Source organism: Natrix helvetica, assembly GCF_964273705.1.
Source record: "Natrix helvetica genome assembly, chromosome: 1".
Taxonomy (NCBI): domain Eukaryota; kingdom Metazoa; phylum Chordata; class Lepidosauria; order Squamata; family Natricidae; genus Natrix; species Natrix helvetica.
The window spans coordinates 59,861,638-59,888,461 of NC_138548.1; the positions used below are offsets into that span (position 1 = coordinate 59,861,638).

General features: G+C 41.6%; 1 protein-coding gene across 3 annotated transcripts in view; it reads right to left on the reverse strand.

Moving 5' to 3' along the window:
• Positions 1–925: 925 nt before the first annotated feature.
• PRORP (protein only RNase P catalytic subunit) overlaps positions 926–26,824 on the reverse strand; it is a 51,804-nt gene continuing 25,905 nt past the window's right edge. For 2 of the 3 annotated variants that reach the window (XM_081937876.1, XM_081937877.1), the window contains exons 6-8: positions 2,801–2,949; positions 1,557–1,752; positions 926–1,138 (exon numbers count right to left, since the gene is read on the reverse strand). In XM_081937876.1, coding sequence (XP_081794002.1) covers positions 1,010–1,138; positions 1,557–1,752; positions 2,801–2,949 — 474 coding nt within the window. In that variant the 3' untranslated portion in view covers positions 926–1,009. The remainder of the gene's footprint in view (positions 1,139–1,556; positions 1,753–2,800; positions 2,950–26,824) is intronic. The other variant, XR_014174046.1, reaches the window with a different exon arrangement.

Genomic DNA, 26,824 nt, shown 5'->3' on the forward strand with positions numbered 1-26,824 from the left:
TAGGCCAGGGAACTAGAGCTTCAAAAAAAGGGCGAAGGCCTGGCCAGATCTTAAGGATAGAGAAAAAATTCTTCCCTGTGCCGGTGCAAAGGACACGTGGTGGCCAAATTACCAGCGCCGCTGATGTCCAGTGAGTGGTGGCCGAGGGCCCACTGGGTGAGCCCGGCTAGGCCCTGTAGCCACCAAGCGGCCTCCTGCATGAGCGTGGCTGAGCGGCAGAGGCCTAAATTTAAGGCGCGAACTTTTCGCGCCTAAAAATGGCCGCCGCAACAGCGAGGAGCTGGGCAGAGAGGAGAGCGGCAGCCAGGATCAATCCGGGCCGCTCGTAGCTCCGTGGCGGCTGGGGGGTGGAAAAAAACGCAGGGGAGTCAAAAAAACGAAAAAACTAGGCTGGAAAATAACAACCGGGGAGGGAACCGAGCCAAAAATAAAGGAAAAAACCTCCTCGCCGCTGTTGCCGCGCTCTGGGAGCAAGCGGCAAGTTTCCAAGCCTGCACGAGTGCGAGGCTGTGGAGAAAAAAACCTCCCCCACACACGCTTACCTCCTGGTCTCTGAGATAGCTGATGTTGATTGCAGAAGAATAAAAAGGCAAGGAGAAAAGTTCGTTTTGAAGAGGAAAAGGTTTTCCAAAAATTTTGGAGAGTCCAAGCCAAGGATTAATAGCCTGAACTCAAATATGCATCCGATCTGGGCAGTGAGGAAATTAATTCTGGGAATAATCACACGAGGAGGTGTGGTTAAAGGGAGAAAAAAAGTTCCTCAGTATCCAGGGCAACCAGACTAAATTAACCCATTGCTTGGACTCTCCAAGCGGTGCACAGGAAAACTGTTGCATCACAATTTTCAATATTTTTAGAATTAAATATTGTTTGTAACTTAGAGGTTCATTTAAGTCCGGGTCTGTTGTCTTAGAAAATGAATACGTTTTAAATGGTTTGTTTGAAATTTATTTGAAATAAAGGTGCCATGCATACATTTTCACTTTGAACAACAACAAAAAAACATCTTTTATTTCTTCTGAAGACAGAGCCACTTCATTGGAATTTCGTAAGAAACTCTCTTGGACAAGTTGTCATCATAGGGAATGTGCCATGTATTACCATCAGTCTGCACAATTGTATCATATGGCAAAGCATCCTATTAAAAAATAATGAACAACAGGACTGCATTATATATTTTGCACAAGAATATTAAGTTTTTATAATATATTTTAAACCAAAGGTAGGAAACTTGGTATCCTCCAGTAATGAACTGAGGGAGCATCTAAATTGAATCAGGTCCCATTCCCCCCCTCTCCATCTTTATCTATACATTCTCTTACGTAAGATTACAAGCAAAGCATTGATAAAAGTGGTTTCTCATAACGGAATGTAATCCAAAAACAATTCTTCAGTAAACCAGTATATAAATATTAAACATTACAAATTATGCTGAGGACATTTTTATTGGAAAAAAAATCATCTGGGTTTCCTTTACAAAGACTACATCCCCTTTGATTTATCACTCATGCTAGATAATTATTAAACAAGAATAGCACTAATATGTGCAACAATACCTCAAATGTTAATATCTTTCCTGGAACATAGTTTGACACTACCATCTGATGACCACGTTGCCATTTAAAAAACAAGCGTCGAGTAACAGTATCAGAAAGAACAGCTTTGTGATCCCGTAATAGATCTCTAGTTACCATCATACAGTGACCACCTGAGTGAAAAGTGGCATAGAGCAGAAATGGATCATCTTTAGACCTATTTTTTTTAAAAAGGCAAACAGAAATATTATGTACACCATTGTAGTTTGCACAGTAAAGTACTATAGAACTGATTCAAATAATTATTTGAAGACCCTAACTATGAGGCGTTTAACTTGTTTGATCTTAGCATTATGTCCATATCATAGCTATTTATTTAAATAGTTCTCCAAGTGAAGTGTTTTGTTTCCTGGTTTCCCTAAAAGTTGTTCTAAAAGTTGATGATAGAATATGTGCAGCTATATTTTATTAATAAATAGTAGTTTACAGATTTTACCTAAAAATAGATGATTACATTTCCTATCAGTTCAAAGAAATAAACAGGTATTTGTTAAGCATTGAAATGTATGTCAACATTTTTTTTGCTTTAAACTGAAAACTTCCATTTGATAAGGTTTCATTAAATTGCATTTAAATAGAAATTAAAATAAGACTAGTTAAAAGATACTGTGTCATATTCATTTTTCTGTTGGAGGTGTAAAAATTAGAGGAACCTCATAGATCCATACAATTGGTTATGTGATTAGTTGACATATTTTTGGCACGGAGTGTTTATTTTTATCAGATTTGTGGGAAAATATTTAAATGTTAAAGATGTTAACATCTTCTACATGTTTCTATTTTATTTTTTTGTTTCTATTAACTTCTTTAAGCTTAAAATGGTATTGTTAATGGTGGGGGAGAGGGTTGGATATATAGTTATATTATCATTTTTTTCTTGTAATTTGTTAATAAAAACATATGAGTTGTGGGGTGGTTCATTATCATATTCAAAGGTAATCAGGTATGCAAAGCTGTTGACTGTCGTAAACAACAGCATTGCATTGTTCTGGATGAAATAACAAGTGAAAAGGATGCATTTATCTATTCTATGGGAAAATATTACAAAATTGCAAAATAAAACATAGTATATCAAGAATATATAGCATTCTTATATATGAAATACAATATATTATTTTTGTTGTTCAGTCTCAATGCTTATATGCAACCTGGAACTATTGCAAATATTTCTAAAGATGATACTTTCTAAAAATCAAATAACATACGTATTATCAGTAAAGAAGAAATCTGCTTTCTTCTGCATGTCATCCATGTCTCTTTTTTTCCACTGAAATGAATTTTTCAGCATGTGTCGACGCCCGAGGACAAGCAATCGATGATACTTCTGTGCTAGGTAGTCGACCACATCCAGCAACTATGCAGGGAGGAAAAGAGTGTTTTAAAATGTAGATCTTGTTCATTCTTTTCTTTTCTTTGTAGATTAGCGATGAAACATGATAGATTCATCTTTATGAAGAATTAAAAAAAAATCTAAATTTGTTAAAGTGTTGATTTTAGAAAAATCTAGGCTGAAAATGGAGAAGGTTTCTCACTACACCCATATTCTGAGTGGCTTTTCTTCTTTTAATAATCACTATTTGGACTTAATCGTGATGATGCAATTTACAGTCTTCTGGGATCAACATGAAACCGAACCAGAGCTACAGAACATGCTAGAGTAAAAGTCATTTGTTATTTGTAGTTCACTATGTTGCATAATTCCAGCTAATGTGTATCCCCAAACCTAAGACATGACAATGTCCTTTAGACCATATGACTTTTGCACTGTTTTAAGAAGAATTCTTTCCTTAAATTGGGTTGCTTAACTCAGTTGTTTAGCCTGTCTGTGTAATTAAATTGATATTGAAGCAATAACCTGACTAGAGAAATCTAAGATAATCCCACCTAAACCACAAAGGGAATAATAAAAATATGATTATTAGAAAAGAGATCCGTTTACCATATGCTTGCATAATAAATATCCCATATGTTTGTGCAAAAGTGATCCATATTCAAATAGATAAGAGGTACTTTTGTTTCAGGTATTTTGAAAATACATTAGTCTGTTTCTCTTTCTAATAGTTTGCTCTTCTATTTAATTTAAAGATTGGATATTATTATGATGGGCTATAAGTATACGTATAGGAGGATTTCCCATTTGGTTTCACTCCTATGTATAACTGCTTCTCAGATAACAAGACACAAACTATTTTTAGACATAAGAAAAATGGCAAATGATTTTAACTGTTGAAATGAAATCTAATATAATTTATTTATTTTCTGTAATGACACTGGCAGGTTTGAAGTTTGTGACAAACATAGAACTTTGGAGATTCAGTACATTTGAGAAGATTGGTGAATGAAAAAGATGATTGTGGGAAATGTGCTCCTTCTCCTTCTCCTATTGTTCTTGAGATCAGTGTTGGTTTCATGATCTTTACTTGTAGTGACAGTGGAAGCTTAAGTGATATAGAGCCATGTCTTAATTGCAAGGACTGAGTAAAACAGCTTAAAGCAGGAGTAGTCAACCTTGACAACTTTAAAATATGTGGACTTCAACTCCCAGAATTCCCTAATCAGCATAGGTATCTGGAGAATTGTGGGAGTTGAAGTCCTCAAGTGTTAAAGTTACCAAGGTTACACACCCATGGCTTAAAGTATTATGTTTTATAGACACTGCACTGGAGAACAAAGGGTTTCCTTCAGTCTTTTGTCACAGTCTTTCAAACTACTTAGCAGTAACGCAGGAATTCCATTTTATCATTTTTAATGTTTTAAAATAATAATAATTTGATATCACTGTTTGTATGCCATCCAGAACCACTTGTTTTGAGAGATGGAAGACTACGTAAATTTGAAATAAATACATAAATTCTCAAAACAGCTTTGCGAACAGTGACTGTGAACATTGTTGGGTGGGTGATATATATGATAAATGAAAATGGAAGGAATAGCAGATGCTTCCACCAAATTATAAACGTGATTCAAGATATTAGTACTGTATAGATGAGAAATAACTTAATTACAGGTAGATCCAAGAATAGATTGAGAACTAGACATACATGGTTTGAACATCAGGTGTAGATGTGTACCTGGGCATAAAGCTACATATTTGTTTAGATCTGACAGCAATTAATTAGAATGTAGCAGCTGACCATCGTTGACAATCAAAAGTGCACAGAATTACTATATAAATCAGGAATACTACCCGAAAGACTCAACATTCCAGTCATAGGGAGTAAATTGCAAAATAATACAGTACACATAAGTCATGCTTTTAAAAAGGTCAGGTTTTTTTTTATATATACGTGTCTTCCTTCTCAGATCATATAAAGATTTCTCAGATGGGAATTCCCTCAATAGTGTCGTAAGAAAGCACAAAGAAATTATGACTCAAGCAACCTGCTACAGCTTTGTCACAGTTAAGGAAGTCACTTTCAGGTGAATTTACTTTTGGTGGTATGAGAAGTACTCACAATATTTCATCCTTATAAGGCGTAGAGGTGGAATGTTTGAAACGCTTCATTGATTCATTTTGTGCTTATATAAAAATATCAATTCAGTTCACTGCTATGTGAAGAATTGATTCAAGAGGAAAATATGAGCCCTAGGATCTGGTATAAATTGTTTTTCCATCTCTTTAGGAAAGTAGAATAAGTTCCTGGAATTTAATATATTGCCACAAAAGCAATGCTATCATAGAATCTTAAGAGATAAATATGAATGGTGAAGCAGCGAAACCAGCAGATAACTGTCTTTAAGATGTCAAGACAGACACAAAAAACTATGCCATAATGAATCATCTCTATTTGTATGTGTATTCTTCTGAAGAAAAAAAATATTTAATATATTTTTGTGCTGCTTTCCATAAAGTTATCTCTAAAGACATTTTCAAATATAATTAGGCACTAGATTTCTTTTCTTTAATTTCTACAAACCATTATGTATAATTTATTGTATTTCCAATTTTATTGCCGTAAGATAAATTTTTCTTTGATTTCCATTTAAGCAGGAATAATTTGTTTTGAAAAATTACTGAAACTATTCTCCCTCAATATGAAAATGATGCCACAACACATGAAGTATTCTGGAGAAATTAACTTTTTAGAACATTGTAACAAGGAAAATATATCTTGCATCACGACTGACAATATTGTTCTTTACAGAAATAAATATCATTACATTCTGATCAGGTATAAAGCACAATACTGCTTCTCACAAATTATTTGTAGAAACAGGACAAACGTACAGTCAGTGACGTGCAGTCAGGGGAGGCACAGCCTCACAACTGTCATCATGAAAAGAAAAAAAAAATGTAAAAGGAAAAAGGTGAGAGCTGAGGATGACTCTGCTTAACTGTTTAAAAAAGCCTCTAAAAAAGTGCCCTCTACAATGAGGCAGAAGAACTGCATGCCTCATCTAGTCTGACTTTACGCGTTTTATGATCACTTGACCAGAGTTAAGCAAGGGTTAAAAGCCTAAACATTCCTGACGTAAGTGAGGCACGCAGTTCTCCTGTCTCATAGTAGAGGGCACTCGTTTGGGCGGGGCTTCTTCAGAGGCCCTGAGGCAACAGCAAAGTTGAAATCCTCTCTGAAACAGTTGGAAAAGGTACGTGTGGATCGGAGGGAGGGGGAGGAATTCAAACTTCAAACTTCAAAGTGTAGTTTAATTGCAGGGAGAGCCATGTTGCCTTTTCAAACCTGTAATCAGTTGAAGCTGGGCTGGATCCTTCCGGGGCTGGGGGAAAGTATGTGTAGTCCAATCCAACTTCTGTGTGTGTGTGTGTGTGTGTGTGTGTGTGTGTGTGTGTGTGTGTGTTTGAGAGAGGGGGAGGGAGGGAGGAAGGAGGGGAAGGGAGAAGAAAAAGAAAAAGAAAGAAGGAATCTTCTTTCGCAAAGGAGAAAAAAAATGCTGTCACTTTAAATCGGAACTGAGCATGCCTGGCTGTGGAATTCTGGGAGTTGAAGTCCACAAGTCTAAAAAAAATTGAAACCCACCACTGGGTCAGTGCCTCACCAGCCATAAACCTCACCGCACGTCACTGTGTACAGTAGTAGACCATTACTGCATAAGGAAAAAAACAAATGTTCAGTTTAACAACCCCTGGAAAACGGGGAACAGATTTAAAGGATGATGATCATTTTTGAGCATGGAGTTGATGAATGTGTGTGTGGAAGTGAAGGAACAGGTTAGTAATGGGGGAAGGCAGAATAATTGAATTGGAAAGGACCTTGGAGGTCTTCTAGTTCCATCCCCTGCCCAGCCAGGAAACTCTATGCCAGGAGTGTCAAACTCATGTCACGGCAGTGTCACGTAGCGTATCAGGACTTGCTTTTCCTTCTCTAAACCCATTTCATTTCAAACAAATGGTTATCCTATTTCTTCTTAAAAACTTCCAGTATTGGAATAGTTGTTCCACTGATTAATTGTTCTATCAAGAAATTTCTAAGTTAGTTCTAGTTGCTTCTCTCTTTGATTAGTTTCCATGCATTGTTCTTGTCCTGCCTTCAGGTGCTTTGGAGAATAGGTTGACTCCCTCTTTTTTGTGGCAACCCCTTAGATATTGGAACATTGCTATAATGTCACTGTAATCCTTCTTTAATTAAACTAGACATACCCAATTCCATCAATCTTTTTTATGTTTTAGCTTCCAGTCATCTTTGTTGCTCTTCTCTGTACTCTTTCTAGAGTCTCAACATCGCGGCGACCAAAACGACATGCAGTATTCCAAGTGTCGTCTAACCAAAGTATTATAAAGTGATATTAACATGTCACGTGATCTTAATTATATCCCTCTGTTAATGCAGCCTAGGACTGCATTGGCTGTTTTGGCAGCTGCAGTACATATTTGCAGCTGGCTCATATGTAAGTGATTGTCTACTAGGACTCCAAGATCTCTCTCACCAGGTAAGAGCCAAGTATCACCTATACTATACCTGTGCATTTGGTTTTTCTTGCCCAAGTGTAGACCTTTAATTTTTTTCACCATTGAATTTAATTTTGTTAGATAGTGCCCAATGTTCAAGTCTGTCAATATCCTTCTGGATCTTAATCCTATCTTCTGGAGTGTTGGCTACTCCTCCCAGCTCAATTTGATCTATCCCCTCATCCAATTCACTGATGAAGATGTTGAAGAGTGCTGGAGCTAAGACAGAACTTTGGGGTATCTCACTGCATCCTTTCCTCCATGTAAATGCAGTTCCATTGAGGACTGCACGTTGAGTGAGATTGGTCAGCCAGTTACAAATCCATCTGGTGGTGATGCTGTATAACCCACATTTTTCTATCTTACCAAGTAGTATGTTGTAGTCTATTATGTTTGTCAGAAAATGCATTTTCTGAAAATCTACTATATTTGTCTGAAAATACATTTGTTAGAAAATGAGTTGGGAACACATAGATTGTTATGCATTGGTATGGATTATTCGATTGTTATGAAGTAGGAATCCATCGGCTAGTTACAGTAAACAGTGTTAATGAAAGAAATAATAGATTTGGGGGAAAGCTGCAAAATTCTTGAATGAATATGACCCAAAGAGAAAGTTATTCAGTTTGGTTATGTGAGTAAATGTGTAGGAATGATATAAGTATCATGATATGTGGGTTTTTTAAAAAAACTACTGGGACATACAGATGTTCAAGAAAAATTGAGAACAGATATTGTTTGGTGAGTATCTGCTTTTATTTGCTTGTTTCTAATGCACAGTTGAGGCATTCCTTAATTCATAAACATGGCATACAAAGGAATTTAAAAGTATAGTTGATTTGATCGTTTGTGATGAAAACGTGAGAGAACAAATGAATGATACAAGGGTCATGAGTGGGTTTTTTTGTACTAATTGATCCCATAATTGATCCCATATGAAAAAAAATTGAAATAGAAAAAAAGAGAGAGAAATAAGAGTTAAAATAGAATGATTGCAGGAGAGTAGCGCTATATGAAAAAACCCCTAAAATTGTAACTGTCTCCAAACTAGATGAATGGAAAGAAATGTAAGGAAACAGGTAATCTACTTGGAAGTCTATTTATTTGGAGTAAAAAGAATTATGTTACAAAGTGCCACAAATATACTGATGAAAAAATGAAAACGGACACCTGCTAGAATGGTGAAGTGAAATAAACAATACATGAGAAAAATAAATGAAACAGAATAATCTCTGCAAAACCTAAGGATGAAAGAAAAGTACATATTGTGTATATAGAGAGCAGAACCGAGTAAATTAAAAATAAAAGTAATTAAATGACTTGAGATGTAACTGTGAAGCATAGCCGGAAAGTGTGTTTTCAAGATCAGCATGAAATTGACAGGAATATTTTAAAGAATAGTACTGAAACATTACTATCCAAGGAGAAAGACATAAAAAAGAAGAATTACGTGCTTCAAGACAATGGTTAAATATGGTTAAATATGTATTGGAGCAAGTTGTTTAAGATTGAACCTATGTCTGATACACAAGTAGGAAGAATGGAGGTACTGTTCCCTCAACCCCAGGAAACAAAGAGAAAATACAAAAACTATTGGGAGTTTATTAAGTATACTTGAGAAGGTGCTAAACGGCATTCTGATCAAAAGGGTGGGAGGGATGACTATGAACAAACTTTGCAGAGTACAGGCCAAATGTTTGCTCCTTGGCGCATATATGAATGTGAAAAAGAAAACATTGTATATCTCCTAATTTAGAGTAGGATATGACAAAATGAATGGGTTTGAAATGTGGAATGTTTGCATGAAGTAGTTTTACATTTATTCAACAAAGACTTTCAAATAACATCTCATTTCATTCCAGTTTGAGGGGTAGGGGGTGGAAAAAGGATGTGGTCCTTTTTTTAAAAGCCTGCACAGGTAAAATTTCTTTGTAAGACTGAAACTTAATTTTAATTACAAATCTGTGTCTGACATGAGTAGATTCATTTTCCATTGTGTGGGTTTTAAAATGTTCCAAAAATACTCACACTGTATATAGGTTAGTAAACATGAAACTGGGAGAAAGAGCAGTGACAGATTGGATCGGGGGCTTCCAGAGTGTGGAGCCAAAAAGATGTAATAAAATTTCTAAAATAATACAAAAGTTAACAATACAGCCATTTTCAGTTGTGATACTCCCATTTAATTGCAAAAAATCACATATTACATTGACCACCAGTCTACCAAGCCAAAACAAACCATGACTGAAACTACCATTTTATATCGCAAAGCCTCTTCTTTACAATCTATGATTACTTTCTTAGTTGCTGCCAATTGCTTTTCAGTCTCTAAGAACAAAAACTTCAACCCAGATTCAACTTCCAAGGCCTGAAATGACCTCTTTTCGGTACAACATTTTTAGTGGCTGGGTTCACATAAGGCAGTTTGGTTTTACCTGTGAATCAACAATGGCAAGAAGACAGAGATTGATTTTGTTTCTTTTTATTGGCTATCCTGAACTTTTTTCTTTTTGTTTTTATGCTGAGTACAATGTCCCAATGAACTTAATTGAGACTTTCCTTTTAACTGGTTCGGGATTTTCCCTCTAGTAGCTGGATGTTCTGATCTAAATTACATAGGAGAGGCAAGAAGGAAGAGTCAGAGTGGAACTTTTCTCTAATATGGGCCAGTAAGTTTTGTTTCCTCCCCTGCAGACTATCACCAGAGGATCAAATTAACTTCTTGACCAGGGACCAAGGCATAGTCTACTTAAATTTTGTGTGCTTTATAGAAGGTCAGAAACCAATGTTTACCATATTTTTGGACTATAAGACGCACCGGACTATAAAACACACCTAAATTTATGGGGGGAAAACAAGAAAAAAATAGTTTTCACCCTTCCAGGCCCTCAGAAGCACTCTGCACTGTTCCGCACATCCCATTTTTGCCCCAAATGGGCCCATTTTTGGGCTCCCAAGCCCTCCACGCATCAGTTTCTCCCCCTCCCAGGCCCCCAGAAGTACTCTGTAGTGCTCCACACCGTCCATTTCTACCAACAATGGGGCCATTTTCAGGCTCCCAAGCCCTCCGTGCATTGCGTTTTTGCCCTCCCAGGCCCCAAGAAGCATTCTCCAGTGATTTGCATAGCCCGTTTTCACTATGAATGCACCGGTTCTGGCCTGCAGAATGCTTCTGGGAGGGCAAAAATGCAACATGCAGAAGGATCGGGAGCCCAAAAATGGGCCCGTTTTTGGCAAAAACGGGCTGTGCAGAGCACTGCAGAGTGCCTAGGAGGGCAAAAATGTGACATACAGAGGGTTTGGGAGCCGAAAACCAGAAAAATGGGATGTGCGGAGCACTGCATAGTACTTCTGGGGGCCGGGGAGGGCAAAAACGTGACATGCAGAGGGTTCAGGAGGCCAAAAACACCCGTATTCTGTTTATAAGATGCACCTAAATTTTCACCCAATTTTAAGGGGGGAAAGGTGCCTCTTACACTCTGAAAAATACCATAATTAATTTTTGCACAAAACTTTACAAGTATAACATAAATACTGTTAATTAGAACCAGAATATAATGTAAAATCAAACTACAAACCAAAAATAAAGTAAGTGTTAAAGTTAATTGTGTATGCTGAACTGTTAATTATTAACTATTACTGTTACTATTAAATACTTTTAAACATAATACACAAGCAAATAAACATAGCTACTATTTGAATTAGAGCAGTAGAGATTTGTGACAACAGTGACGTATGCCTTCTAGCTACATCCTCGGATGCCCATTTTACAGCTGTAATGAAATCACAAGATGGAAGTAACTATTATTACATTAATTGGGAACATTTCACCATCAGAATGCCTTAAAGCAAACATTCTATTGAAAATTAAGTTTGGCAGGTGGCATTATTCACAAGCTAGGGAACATTGAAACAATCCAGTTCACTAGTGACATCTAGGAAAAATTAAGTTGCCCACACTCAGAATGCTACACATTTAGTCAAAATTATTTTTAAAATGTAATTGAATGGGAAAAACTCACTGAATTTGAAGGAAATTGAAATTAGTGAATGCATATTTATTCTGAAGAACTCCAACTGAGTTCAGGGAATTTCCCATTTAGTTTATTAAATGCGTGGTCTAATGTTCCACAGTCAGGAAGGCAGTTATAAGAATATATAAGTAGCAGCCAAATCAGCAATATTGCCAAATCCCATCCCTTTAAAATTTACAAAAGCAGCAATTGGAACAAAAAAAATATATCACAACTTAATAAAGTATCTCTGATTTCAGCAGCTCTAAAATAGTGCAGTTGGCTGGCATTTTACACATGCAACAGAGTTAAACAGTAATTTTGTTTCCTCACTGTTATACTATAGGCTATGCCTGTGATGACGAACCTATGGCATACCTACCACAGGTGGCAGCGGAGCCCTCTCTGCGCGCACTGAAGCCATCACCACAGCTCAGCTCCACCGCGCATGTATGTGTGCCACTTGCTCATCAGCTGATTTTCTGGTCCCTTCCATGCATGCGCAGGGGATGAGGCGCATGCAGGAGACATGTGTGCATGCATGGAGGGATGGGGGGGTCCCACACGCATGTGGGGGGGTCTCCCCCATGGCCTGTTTTGGTCCCAGGGGCCTTCAGGGAGATACATACAGAATTCCCTGCAATATCTCATAAAATATTCTGCATCTTATTCTATAGTGTTGAGAAAGACTCCAATCACCAGGAATATAAGAGGTGTAAGCGGTAGAAATGCCAACATATGCAAGAAGATTGGCTTTGTGCTAGCACAAAATCACAATTAGATTCTGAATACCAAAAAATGCAACCAATCTGCATTTCAGCAAAGTATCTGAAGTACACGATGAAGTGAAAATCACCACGCAGAGTGGAAAAAGATGAGGAATATCAAATTACCTACAAAATTTCCAGTGGAATATTTAGTTAGTAAGAAAGTCTTGCAGCAATCAACTATGTGACATTTTACTGCTAGGAATCAAAGGAAAGAAGTAGGAGGATGTTGAAACATGTAACCGTTAAGAAGAGAGCATTGCTTACACATGAAAGAATGTAGATATGCAGAATGAACTCAGTAACCTTTCTATCTCAAAGCATACCAGTCTAAATAAATACCGTAAGTACAGGGGTGGGATTCAAAAATTATAGCAACTGTTTCTCTGCCTGGTTGCTGAGTGGGTGTGGCTATGGTGGGTGTGGCCTACTCGGCCTCCTGCATCACGGTGGGGGGGGGGGTTTCACCCTCCAAGGGCTCCGGAGGCTTTCCTTGAACCTCTGGGAAGGCAAAAAAGGCCTCCTTCGGCCCTATGGAGGCTGGAAATGGGCTCATTTCTGGACTTCCGGAACTTCCAGGAGGCCCGTTTTTCACCCTCCCAGAGCCTCTGTGCAGGCCCTGCACTTACCTGGTATCCAAAATGGGCTGCGGGGATCAGGGGTGAAATCAATTTATCCTTGCTACCGGTTCGCAATGTGAGCGCACGCAGGACCCTCCGCGCATGCGCAGAGCATCAAAAATAGGACATGATGATGTCTGGGTGAGCGGAGCCTCCTGCCGCTACCCTTACCGGTTCGCCCGAACCGGATTGAACCGGTCAAATTTCACCCCTGGCGTGGAGTCTCCTGGGAGAGGAGGGGCGGGATAAGCGGGGCCAGCCACTTCTTGCAACTCTTGGTTCAGCAAACCAGATATAAAATTAGCATCTGGTTCGCACGAACCATGCCGAACCAGCTGAATCCCACCCTATGTAAATAAAAAATCAGTTCACCTGAGTACTGCCATAGCTCCTCAAAAAAGAACTTGGCTCTGCATATGACCCCTGACCTTAAAAGGAAAGATTAGCGAAAAAAGGTTTTGCTCCATTTTTTTAGTAAATCTATTGATCCATCTATTCTAAAGATAAATTATTGGGGTAACAATTAGTCGTCCTTTGAAATAAATATAGTAGTTTAATACTTTTTCATATCTGATTAAGACTAATCATCTTGAACACAAGAAAGAGAAAACCAACTGGATGTCAGAACAAGTTAGAAATTGCCAAGAGAAATGAAGCCATGGCCAAGAAAGAAAGAAATTTTGAGAAGAAACTTAACGAAGAGTTTCAGATAAGCTAATGAAGCAGTGTTACAACATAGAGGGTGGGAACAGGTATGGAAAAATGAGGAAATATCTCTGAATTCAAAAGGTTTATTGCCAGGATTATTGTTGCTAAGTGATGTGGGTCATGTGATGTTGCACTTTAAAATTCCATCACTTAGTAACGGCACTCCTGGTCCCAATTGCCATAATAATTTGAGCACTACACGTAATGACTTTTGGTGTCTATATGGACACTCCTATATGGTTTTCATAGCATCAATGCAGAAGTTATTTACTATACACACACACACACCCAGTTTTCTAATCCATAATCCTGGGATTTCCTAGTACAGACCAATTCATCTTTTCTAAAATCAATTAAAAGTGGCTAGGTGCCGCCACCTACTGAAGATGTAAAGGCTACTCAAGTAATGTGTCCAATGCATGAGTAACAAACTAAACTAAAACTATATCCATCAACATTTTTTTAAGTTGAGTTATAACCACATTTGAGAAACCACATTTCTCAACTTATTTCCTGGTTTTGTCTCCAAAGCTCTCTTTAAAACACAAGGTAACGGGTTGCTATGGGAACGTTGGTTCTACAACCACTCTAATGACAATAACAAAGACAATTTCTGAGCATTTTCAATACATAAATACTTTAACCATGCTTTCAGTCATGTAGAGCTGCTAATGCAAAAGAAAATATAAACTCAATTTTCCAAATTTGAAAGAGACTTCCTGTCCTAAATACTTGATATTACACCAAAAAAAGCTAACTCAAATAAGCAATCCATATTAAACAATTATTTATGCTAATACACCATAATGTACTCTGGACAAGGTAGAAGCTTCATACAAAGTTTGTACTCAATATTAAATCTGTACAATTTATCCAGAGTTTCATACATATGGAATTTTCCCCAAGAAGTGAAGACAAGGCTTATATTTATACATTAAATAACTATGGCCTTTCTATATAAACATCATGGTTTTCTGTTAATTTTCAGAAGTAATTAAAGGCTCCCAAAATTTACAGATTATTTTCTCCTTGAATAAAGGACAATTCAAGAATGCTAAATCAACACAAAACCAAAGGAAACATTACCCAGCAACTTATCTTAAAATACTATTTTAATTAAAAATGTAAATATAAAGTTGGCATGCTGCAAAGCAACAGTACTGTCTACCCCCAAGTACTTTTTCAAAAAGCACCGTTGGAACCACTATGACCTGGATGACTGAGAATCTCCATAGCCAGCACTGTCTACCATATTTCTTTGCAGGAATACCTTTGCGGGAATACACAAAGGTCCCACTGGGATAGAAAACTGTACCCTGGAGAGGAAGCTTTTCTTTGAACTGGATATTTTATGATTGTCAATGCCCATTATGGGGAAAAAATCCAAATGTGCTTTCAGCCCACAAATGATACTTATTCCTATCCTATTTATCAGAATCCACTCTTTCTTTCCTCCATAGCCTCATTCAAACTTTTTTTTTTTCCTCCTAAAACCCTTCCAGAGATTATCCCACATGTGTTTTATGGTTAATAATGAAAGGCTGCTGCAGGATTATGGAATGATAGAAAATAGAAGGAAATTCCCAACTTGCTGAGCTAAAGGTTAATTTGCAAAAGATATAGAAGAAAATGCCTCATCTAAGAAGGAAAAGAGAGAGACTTTTTTTTTTGCAGCGCATGAGTCATTTTTTAAATTCCCTGAACAAACCAGGAAGAAACTTGCTTTGTACAAGTGAGAACATAGTTTGGTTGCTGTAACAACCAGCTAAACATTGAGCAATTGAGTTTGTTCTAAGAATCTAGAAGAGTATTTCCAACATTGCAAAAAGGTGCAGGACAGCATCTGCTTCCTTATATGAAAGTGTTATTTATGAAAACTTCTGAGACTAAGTGAATGAGCTCTCCCTAACTGGCACCGCTTCAAATATTTAGTGTATTGTTTTTTATCACATAGACTCAAGGCTCTGCAGCTTCTGCCTGTCACTTTTCTTGCAGCTGAACTCATTCCTGGTATCAGAGCCCACCTAGGAAGGAAGCAACAAACTGAAGGAGTTCTATCCCCCACTGCTCACTTAATAGAATAGCGATGGCGAACCTTTTTTGGCTCGGGTGCCATAAGTGGGGGGAGCGCAGGGGGGGTCGTGTGCAGGTGTGCCGCAACCATAATGCAATGTGTGAACCCCCCAGTGCGCTTCGCACACTAGAGGCGCGACCCCCCATTTTTGCATGCTTTTTTCGCCTTCCCCAGGCTCCTGAGGCTTTATAGGAGCATGGGGAGGGCGAAAACAGCCTCCCCTGCCCCACCAGAAGCCCTCCGGAGGCTTCAGGGAAGCCTCCAAAGCAGTCAAAACGACCCTCCGAGCAAACAAGTCACTTCCGGTTTGCTCGGAGGGTCGTTTTAAGCGCTCCAAAGGCTTCAGGGACCTTCAAAAGGCTTCCCTGAAGCCTTCGGAGTGCTCAAAATGACCCTCAGAGCAACCAGGAAGTCCGTTTCCCAACACCCGGTTTGCCCATAGGGCCGGTTTTTTGCGCTCCGGAGGCTTCAGGGAAGCTCATAAAGCCTCCGGGGGGGAGGCTCGTTTTGCCCTCCCCAGGCTCCTAAAAAGCCTCTGGAGCCTGGGGAGGGCGAAAAATGGCTTTAAAAAAGGGTGAACTCAGCTGGCCAGCGCGCGAATGCGCCCTGGCCAGCTGACAGGGCAGCACCTCGCATACCCTGACAAATGGCTTCACGTGCACCTGTGGCACGTGTGCCATAGGTTCGCCATCATTGTAATAGAACAACAGAATAACACAAGAAACTTTGGAAGTCTTCTAGTACAACCAGAAGTGGGTTTCTGCCGGTTCGCCCTGGATCGGGCAACCGGTAGTGGTAGTGGCAGGAAGCTCCGCCAACCCACCCGCTTCTGCACATGCACAGAAGGGTCATGCAAGTGCACACATGAGCAAACCAGTAGTAAAATAAATTGAAACGCACCAATGAATCCAACCCTCTGCTCAAGCAGGAAACCCTGCACCATGTCAGACAAATGATTGTCCAATTTCTTCTTTAAAACCTCCACGGTTCTTTGTACCTCAAACATATTCTGTCTACCTCAAAAACCACCTGTGTCAGCAACAGAATGGAGTGACAAAATGTATTTTTCAGTTCGCCCTATCTTTTGTTCCCCAACAAAGAGCTGCCATTTTTCTTGACTACCATTCTGTGAAACCACAAGGAAGACATTTCAGTTTATCTGAGGAATGAAAAAAATGCCTTCTTTTCTTTATAATACAATACAATAGTAGAGTTGGAAGGAACCATGGAGGTTTTCTAGTCCAACCCCCTGCCTAGGCAGGAAACCCTATACCGTTTCAGACAAATGGCTATCCAACATCTTCTTAAAGACTTCCAGTGTTGGGGCATTCACAACTTCTGGAGGCAAACTGTTCCACTGATTAATTGTTCTAACTGTCAGGAAGTTTCTCCTCAGTTCTAAGTTGCTTCTCTCCTTGATTAGTTTCCACCCATTGCTTCTTGTTCTGCCCTCAGGTGCCTTGGAGAATAGTTGGACTCCCTCTTCTTTATGGCAACCCCTGAGATATTGGAACACTGCTATCATGTCTCCCCTAGTCTTTCTTTCTCTTAAGCTAAACATACCCATTTCCTGCAACCGTTCTTCATATGTTTTAGTCTCCAGTCCCCTAAACATCTTTGTTGCTCTTCTCTGCACTCTTTCTAGAGTCTCCACATCTTTTTTACATCGTGGCGACCAGAACTGAATGCAGTATTCCAAGTGTGGCCTTACCAAGGCATTATAAAGTGGTATTAACACTTCACGTGATCTTGATTCTATCCCTCTATTTATGCAGCCTAGAACTGTGTTGGCTTTTTTGGCAGCTGCTGCACACTGCTGGCTCATATTTAAATGGTTGTCCACTAGGACTCCAAGATCCCTTTCACAGTTACTACTACTGAGCAAGGTATCATCTATACTGTACCTGTGCATTCCGTTTTTGTTGCCTAAATGTAGAACCTTACTCTTTTCACCATTGAATTTCATTTTATTAGATAGTGCCCAATGTTCAAGTTTGTCAAGATCCTTCTGCATCTTAAGCCTATCTTCTGGAGTGTTGGCTATTCCTGCCAGCTTGGTGTCATCTGCAAATTTGATGAGTTCCCCATTTATTCCCTCATCCAAATCATTGATGAAGATGTTGAAGAGTACTGGACCTAAAACAGAGCCTTGGGGTACTCCACTGCATACTCATGGATATGTGTACATATGCAAAAACTCTACATTAGCATTTCAATAATGTTTTCATTTTTGGAAATTTCATTACGATCATCCATAACTAATTTATGTCTTGGACCCATTATTGGAGCCATTCATTTAGCCTTCCAGTGTTGAAAATAAAGCCTTTTAATTATCAGACAATCCACTTTCATTGTCCAGATTTCAGTTTCCATCCAACAGGAATATACTTCAAAAAATACCAGAATATTTTATGTCACAACTGATAATGCAGATAACATCTTCCTTCAAAAAAGAAACAATAACAGACTATTCAAGCATGTGAGATTAATTATGTATTATTATTATTATTATTATTATTAATAATAATAATAATAATAATAATAATAATAATAATAATAATAATAATAATAATAATAATAATAAATTTGAATTTATTAGCCGCTCCCTTTCCAGACAGGACTCGGGGCGGCGTACAATAAAACATATAAAACATAAAACATATGTACAAACACATAAACATACACATATACAAAGACATACATGCACGGAGGAGGTAACAAATTACATCACATTTAGACAGTTAAAAATCACCATTAAAATACCCCATTAGTAATGACACAATTTAAAAATTTAAAAGGACTGTCAGGAGGAATAAGAAAAAAATTACGGTTGAGCCAGGCCAGATAATTGAAAGAGGTGGGTCTTCAGCTGTACACGGAAGGAGCGGAGATCGGAAATAATCCTGATGTCACGGGGGAGGTCATTCCACAGGGCTGGGCCCATCACAGAGAAGGCTCTGCTCCTGGGTGTCGCCCCCCGACACTGTTTAGCGGACGGCACCCGAAGAAGTCCCTCTCTGTGTGAGCGGATTGGTCGTAGGGATGTATGGGGCAGGATGCGATCCTGCATGTAACTAGGTCCTGTGCCATGAAGCGCTTTAAAGATCATAATCAAAACCTTGAAACGCACTCGGTAGACTACAGGAAGCCAGTGCAGCTCGCGCAGGAGAGGTATTTATTTATTTATTTATTTATTTATTTTATTTATTATTCATATTTATAGACCGCCCCTTCTCCCGAAAGGGACTCGGGGCGGTGTACAGTCACTAAAATACGTTATAAAATACATACATAAAACAGTTAAATAATTAAATAAGTAGGTGGAGGAGGTTGCAAGACTGTATATAGAATAATAAATATAGTACATTAAAAGCTTATTAAAACCCCAAACCCAATTAAAATGAATAAATCCCCGGGAGGTAAAACTAAGAAAGTGCCAGGCCAGCTGATTGAAATAGGTGAGTCTTTAACTTTTGCCGGAAGGAACGGAGGTCGGTGGTAGTTCGAATGTCTGGGGGGAGGTCATTCCAGAGGGTTGGGCCCATCACAGAGAAGGATCTACTCCTAGGTGTCGCCCGCTGGCATTGCCTAGCAGACGGCACCAGGAGGAGCCCCTCTCTGTGTGAGCGGATAGGTCGCAGGGACGTGTGTGGTAGGATGCGATCCTGCAGATACCTAGGTCCTATGCCATGGAGCGCTTTAAAGATGGTAATCAGTACCTTGAAACTAGTCCTCCCCATAATCACCCGCGCGGCCGCGTTCTGGACCAACTGCAATCTCCGAGTGCATCTCAAGGGAAGCCCCATGTAGAGAGCATTGGAGTAGTCCAGGCGAGACGTCACTAGCGCATGGGTGACTGTGCGTAGGGCATCCCGGTCCAATAAGGGGCGCAATTGGCGCATCAGGCGAACCTGATGGAACGCCCCCCTTGCCACGGCTGTTACATGGTCATTCATGGACAGCCGGGCATCCAGGAGGACGCCCAAATTGCGCATCCGTTCCATGGGGGCCAGTTGCTGGCCCCCAATGGCCAGAGATGGAAGCAACTGGTTGAACCGGGAGGCCGGAAGCCACAGCCACTCCGTCTTGGAAGGGTTGAGTTTTAGTCGGTTGCCATCCATCCAGACACGTACGGCCTCCAAACACCGGGACATCATTTCAACGGCCTCGTTGGGGTGGTTCGGGGTGGAAATGTATAGCTGAGTATCATCAGCATACAGATGATATCCCACCCCAAAACCACGGATGATCTCGCCCAGCGGTTTCATGTATGTGTTGAACAGGAGAGGCGAGAGCACCGACCCCTGTGGCACCCCACATGTGAGGGGGCTCCGGGTCGATCTCTGCTCCCCTGCCAACACACGTTACGTCCGGCCAGAGAGGTAGGAGCCAAACCACCGTAAAACGGTGCCCCTGACTCCCAGCCCCTCTAGCCGGTGCAACAGGATACCATGGTCGATGGTATCGAACGCTGCCGAGAGATCTAATAGGACCAGGATAGAGGAACAACCCCTATCTCTGGCCCTCCAGAGATCATCAACCAACGCGACCAAGGCCGTCTCCGTGCTGTGCCCGGGTCGGAAGCCGGACTGGCGCGGGTCTAGATAATCATTCTCCTCCAGGTGACGTGGGAACTGTTGTGCCACCACACTCTCTACAACCTTCGCTAAAAAAGGAAGGTTGGAGACTGGACGATAATTGACTAGATCCGTTGGGTCCAGGGAAGGCTTCTTGAGCAGGGGCCTCACAACCGCCTCTTTCAAGGCGGCCGGCAGAAACCCCTCACCCAACGAAGCGTTCACTAGGCCCAGGAGCCAGTCGCGGGTAACCTCCCAGGATGCCAGTACAAGCCAGGAGGGACACGGGTCCAATAAACATGTGGTAGGTCGCAGACGTCCACGCAACCTGTCCAAATCCTCGATGGCAACCGAGTCAAACTCCTCCCAGAGCGGTCCCTCAAGACTCGCCTCGGGCGTCTCAACTGGACCACTGAAAGGGGCCCATCCCATCCGGATTTGAGCGACTTTGTCCTGTAGATATTTCCCAAACTCCTCTGCTCTGCCCTGTAAAGGGGCTTCCCGCGGTCTCTCAAACAAGAGGGAGCGAGTCACCCGAAACAGGGCGGCAGGGCGGTTATCTGCGGACGCAATAAGAGCGGCGCAATGTTGACGTTTGGCCGCTCTTAATGCCACAAGGTACGTCCTCAAATAGGCTCGTGCCTGTGCTCGGTCAAATTCGGAACGGGAGGATCTCCAACGACTCTCTAGGCATCTCTTGTGGCGTTTCATCACCCTTAGCTCCTCGGTAAACCAAGGGGCCAGGGTGGTTCGTCGCCGCAGGAGAGGCCGCAAAGGCGCCACCCGGTCTAGGGCCCCGGTAGTCGCACTATTCCATGCGTCTACCAGGTCCTCCACTCGGGGGCGGGTCAGGTCCACAGGAGGTGGCCCAAGCTCCGTCTGGAACCTATCTGGTTCCATCAGGCGCTTGGGGCGGAACCATCTAATACCTTCCGGTTCCGCCTCCCCGCAGCGGGGGTAGCACCGGGGAAGTCAAGCCGGAGAAGTGAGTGATCTGACCATGACAGGGGAATAATAGTTGGATCCCCTATTTCCAGATCACTCGTCCACTGGCCAGAGACAAAGACAAGGTCCAGCGTGTGGCCTCCCTCGTGAGTAGGGCCCTGAATTAATTGGGTCAGGTCCATGGCTGTCATGGAAGCCATGAACTCCCGAACCCCCTCAGACGCTTCTCCCATCGACGGCAGATTAAAATCCCCCATCACTAAAAGTTTGGGGGTCTCAACCGCCACCGATGAGATCAGCTCGAGGAGTTCAGGCAGGGCCGCTGATGTATAGCGAGGAGCCAGGTATACTATCAGCAGGCCCAACTGCCTCCCTGGGCCCCATCTCACGACAAGGGACTCACACCCGGATGTCTGTGGCACAGTGAACTCTCTCGGCTCCAAGTCTTCCCAGATAATCACTGCTACCCCACCGCCCCTTCCCTGGGCCCGAGGCTGGTGAAATGCTCGATAACCTGGCGGGCACATTTCCACGAGGGGTAAGCCTCCCTCGTGGCCCAACCAGGTCTCAGTTATTCCTGCGAGGTCCGGCTCCCCCTCCAAAATTAGATCGTGGATGAGGGGGGCCTTATTGACAACGGACCTCGCGTTGCATAACAGCAGTCTCAGGCCTTGGGTCTGTAGATCCTGACCACCTAGTATGCAGGGGTTGGTACAAACGACCGGGTATGACCAAAAACCCCGGTCTCCCAACCGACTACGCGCTCTTGATCTGTCCTCGCACCTGTCCCTCCCCACGACCGTTGGTATCAAAGAGCCCTGCACAGGAATGCTATCTTCCCTCTCCTCCCCCACTCCGCTCCCTCCTCCTTCGACCACACCTAGATGCCTGGCTCTCCCATCCCTCCTGACCTGTTCCCCCCCCCCATCCCTGGAACCCCTTACAATTTTTAAAAAGCAATTAATTAAAAAACCCCTCAATGTGCGCTTCCTCCACCTCTCTGGGTTAATGAACCCGTCCTCAAGGTGGGCCCTCGAAAGGGCAGGAGGCCATAACTGCGAGAGGGGGGACTCTCGTAGCTGTAGCAGGTCTAGCCTCGTGTATAACATATTGGACAGGGCCAAGTTCCTCAAGTGGGAGCTGTCGATGTTAATATGCATCAGCAGCCGCAATTCCCACTAAGGGGATAGTCCTGGCAAGGGGATAGTCCAGGCAAGGGGATAGGCTGATGAAGATAGTCCACATCTGGATGGAAATGATGGGCTGATGGAAATAAAATAGCCAGCTGGTGGATAAAAGACTGCAGCTAAGAGGTAGTTCGTAATAGGCGGTAGGTCGTAATAGGCGGTAGGGCGGATAGCCCATAATAAGTAGGTGGTAAATGAGTGGGGGGGTAGTAGTGAGCACAGCAAAGCACTGGGTCTGACCTTCTGCATGGGCCTCTGATGTTCCAAAGCCTCCGTTCCATGGCCTGCCATAGTTGTAAATAGTCCTCCGTCCATTTGGCCACCCATAGTCGTTGTTATTGGGCCCGGGAGGGCTGCATCGGCCTCCCTGCGGCCTCCCTGCAGCCCTTCCACCGATCTTTCCGCTCTCTACTTCCTCTCACTGCACTTCCAACAACATGGCAGATTTCTATATACGCCATTTCTATATAAGCTCAAAGGAACCCCACAAATCCAAAATAATATTTTTTGTGGAATTAGATAGAGTCCAAGCCTTACCAATTCAGTAACTTGCTTAAGTTTCTACTATGAGCAGGAAATCAGTGCCAAGATGCAGCTGAATTGGTCTTTTGAAGACAGGCAGTACACAGAACTCAAGGACCATCTATTTGTCTGATTCAGGATTAAAAATCTATACAGTTTCCTCCCATTTTTTCCAAGTTAAAAAAAAAATCCTGACCGTTCTTTTCATGCCCTTAAGATCAAAATACACCTCCAGTGTTGAAAATTAAAAACAGAATACTAGATATTCATTACCTAAGTCAAATCTTTAGTTTTAGAGCTGTGCTAGCGCAGTGGTTAGAATGCAGTATTGCAGTCTACTTTTGCTGACTGCCAGCAATTTGACAGTTCAAATTTCAACAGACTCATGATTGACTCAGCCTTCCATTCTTCCGAGCTCGGTAAAATGAAGTCGGTAAATGAGGACCTATTGTTGAGGGCAATATGCTGATTCTGTAGACCACTTTGAGAGGTCTGTAAAACACTGCGAAGCGGTATACAAGTCTAAGTGCTATTACTATTTAGGACTTGTGTAGAGAACACATCACACTTTAATTCATACTAATGCAGAAATACTAAAAATGTAAAAGGGTTTACAAACTTTAAGCACTACTCCATAAAGACTACTATCATAGTTCCCTTTAGTTTTCTTTTCTCTAGGCCAGTGGTCGGCAAGCCGCGGCTCGCGAGCCACAAGCGGCTCTTTACACATTTTAATGCGGCTCTTCTGTGTGCCGGATTATTATCCTCCCTAATCATTGTGGATCGAAAAGAAAAAAGGGAAAGGGGCGCTTGTTTTGAAGCGCCCGCTCCCCTCCCTCCTCTCGGGCACTTCAAAACAAGCGCCTCTTTCCCTTTTTTCTTTTCGATCCACAATGATTAGGGAGGATCCTGAAGTCGGGCGGGGACGAGAAGCGAGGAGGGAGAAAAAGAAACGCAGGCTAAGGAGCTTCCCACCCACCTCCTCCCAGCAAAAATCTAACCGGGGAGCCGGGCGGGCAGTAGCAAATTAGCCAATCACGCCGCATGATCAGCTAATTTGCTACTGCCCGCCGGCTCCCTGATAAGATTTTTGCGGGGGGGGGGGAGAAGCTCCTTGCCTCCGTCTCTTTTTCTCCCTCCTCACTTCCTGGGGCTCCACCAATGGGGGAGCAAGGCCCGCCCAGCGCCAGGCTTTGGGCTAACACAGAGGTCTGCAAAGTTGCTGTTTTAAGACTGGTGGACTTCAACTCTCAGAATTCTGGGAGTTGAAGTCCACCAGTCTTAAGAGCCAATTTTGCAGATCCCTGGGCTAATATGATTGATGCCCTTGGTGGACTTCAACTCTCAGAATTCTGGGAGTTGAAGTTTACCAGTCTTAAGAGCCAATTTTGCAGATCCCTGGGCTAATATGATTGATGCCCTTGGTGGACTTCAACTCTCAGAATTCTGGGAGTTGAAGTCCACCAGTCTTAAGAGCCAATTTTGCAGATCCCTAGGCTAATATGATTGATGCCCTTGGTGGACTTCAATTCTTAGAATTCTGGGAGTTGAAGTCCATAAGTCTTCAAGCTGTCAGGTTTGAAGACCCTGGTTTTTTTTTCTAAAGGGTTAGGGGTGCAAGGGTCTTGCAACTTGACAGCTTTAAGACTTGCATGCTTCAATGCCAGAGTTTCTGAGCCAACATGACTGGAGGAGGAATTCTGGGAGTTGAAGTCCACAAGTCTTCAAGCTGTCAGGTTTGAAGACCCTGGTTTTTTTTTCTAAAGGGTTAGGGGTGCAAGGGTCTTGCAACTTGACAGCTTTAAGACTTGCATGCTTCAATGCCAGAGTTTCTGAGCCAACATGACTGGAGGAGGAATTCTGGGAGTTGAAGTCCACAAGTCTTCAAGCTGTCAGGTTTGAAGACCCCTTGGGGTTTTTTTCCTAAAGGGTTAGGGATGCAAGGATCTTGTAACTTGACAGCTTTAAGACTTGCGTGCTTCAAATGCCAGAGTTTATTGAAACTAAAAACAGTGTACCATCCTATGTATTTTCGGTTTTAAAAGTGTGGCTCTCAAAATAAATTTCAATCGTGGTTTTGGCGAGATTTGGCTCAGTTGAAAAAAAAGGTTGCCCACCACTGCTCTAGGCGAAACATGGCCAGATTCTTTAAATGTTCCTCATGGGGATGCAGTAATGGTCATAAGTGCAAGGACTGGTCATAAAGTTATTTTTTTCAGCACCACTAACTTTGAATGGTTGCTAAGCAAGGCAGTCATAAAGTGAGGTCTACCTGAACAATTTTTTCTAAAACTACCCTGTATAGAATTATGAGAATGACACATATGAAGAGGTTGAGCAGTAGAGGGATAGGTTTTATCTAAGTAAAGTTAAGAAACTACATAAGTGTCATTATGTAAAAATGAAACAAAATCCTTTTAAATAAGTGAAAAACATTTTATTTCGTCACTTACGTCCTGATAATTTCAGTTGTAATATCACTGAATACACAACTTTCCTCTACGTGCAGCTACCGTGGTACAAATGTGATCTGGCAACATTCTTTTCCTCTCGTATTTCCATATGAGGTTTCAATCACGGACTGAGCCTATGTGTAAGAAAGCCTTGATCCATCCTTACCGGTAGTAAGGATACCAGTGTTAATGTAGTGTAGTGTCCTTAACGGTAGTACATACCAGTGTTAATGTAGTGCTTTCCCCATTAAGCATGAATGAAATTGCAAGATTGGTAAAATTTGTTATTTTTAGTCAGATTAACCCATAGTGGGTTTGATCCAAAGAGCAGAACAACAGTCCTGACCATGTCAGATTGATAGGGTCATGCTTCCTCCCCTCTGCTCCCTGCCCATTTGTCATCATTCTGCTGTTGGTTTCTTTAAAAAACTGGATGTAACAGCACAATGCTGATAAACTCTCAGCATTGTACAATAGGGTTACACTGCTTAATCAGCAGTATTATAATTGGTTTAATTTATGGCCTCTGTTGGTTTAGAAAGTTGAAAATATGAAACAGTAATCCATTCCCCTCACATTTATGCAACAGAATCTCAAGCTAAAATGTCTTTTGCATCTTCAATCTATTTTGTGTGTTGGGTTCTTTTTTATTTATTTTGGGGGGACCCAGTTTGCAATACAATGGGATCTGTATGAGGAAGGAAACAGGAAGAAGCCTAAACACGAACAGTCCTACAGCTGGACCTGCTGCATTCCTGCTGCAGCCTCATGATTGCCGGATGTTTTTCCAACTGCTGGTCATGAGCAGGAGGAGGAGAGCAAAGCCAGAGGAATCAACCAATAACTTTATCCAATGCTGGGTTTGCAAAATCAGGATAACATCAATTAGCAGAGTCACAACAGATGCAATAGAGGCAGGAGAGGAATCAGCACAAGAAACACAAATTTCTTGCTTTCTGTCAATTCAAGGATGGGGAGGAGCTTTAACTCAGCAATGGTGATGGTTTTAAATAATGTGCTTTAAGTCTCAAAAGGTGGAAACATCTGGCTGAAACCTGTCTAATCTCAGGAATAAACAGTATCAGCCTCATTAGTACCTGGATGGAAGACTCCAAGGAATATCAGGGCTTGCTTATCTATCTGTCTGTCTGTCTGTCTGTCTGTCTACCTATCTACCTATCTTTTTGTTTGCGTGGGTATGTGCGTGCAAATACCGTGTTTCCCCGAAAATAAGACAGGGTCTTATTTTCTTTTGACCCCCGAAATAAGCGCTTGGCCTTATTTTTGGGGAGGTCTTATTATTTTTGAGGTGCAGGAGGCAGCAAGCATGGTCATCTTATGGCTGCTGCTGTGTTGCAATATTTTTGAGGCAGGTTTAGTTTCGGGGGAGGGCTTATTTTAGCGCATGCGCTCAAAAGCTCAATTGGGCTTTTATCTGGGCAGGTCTTATTTTCA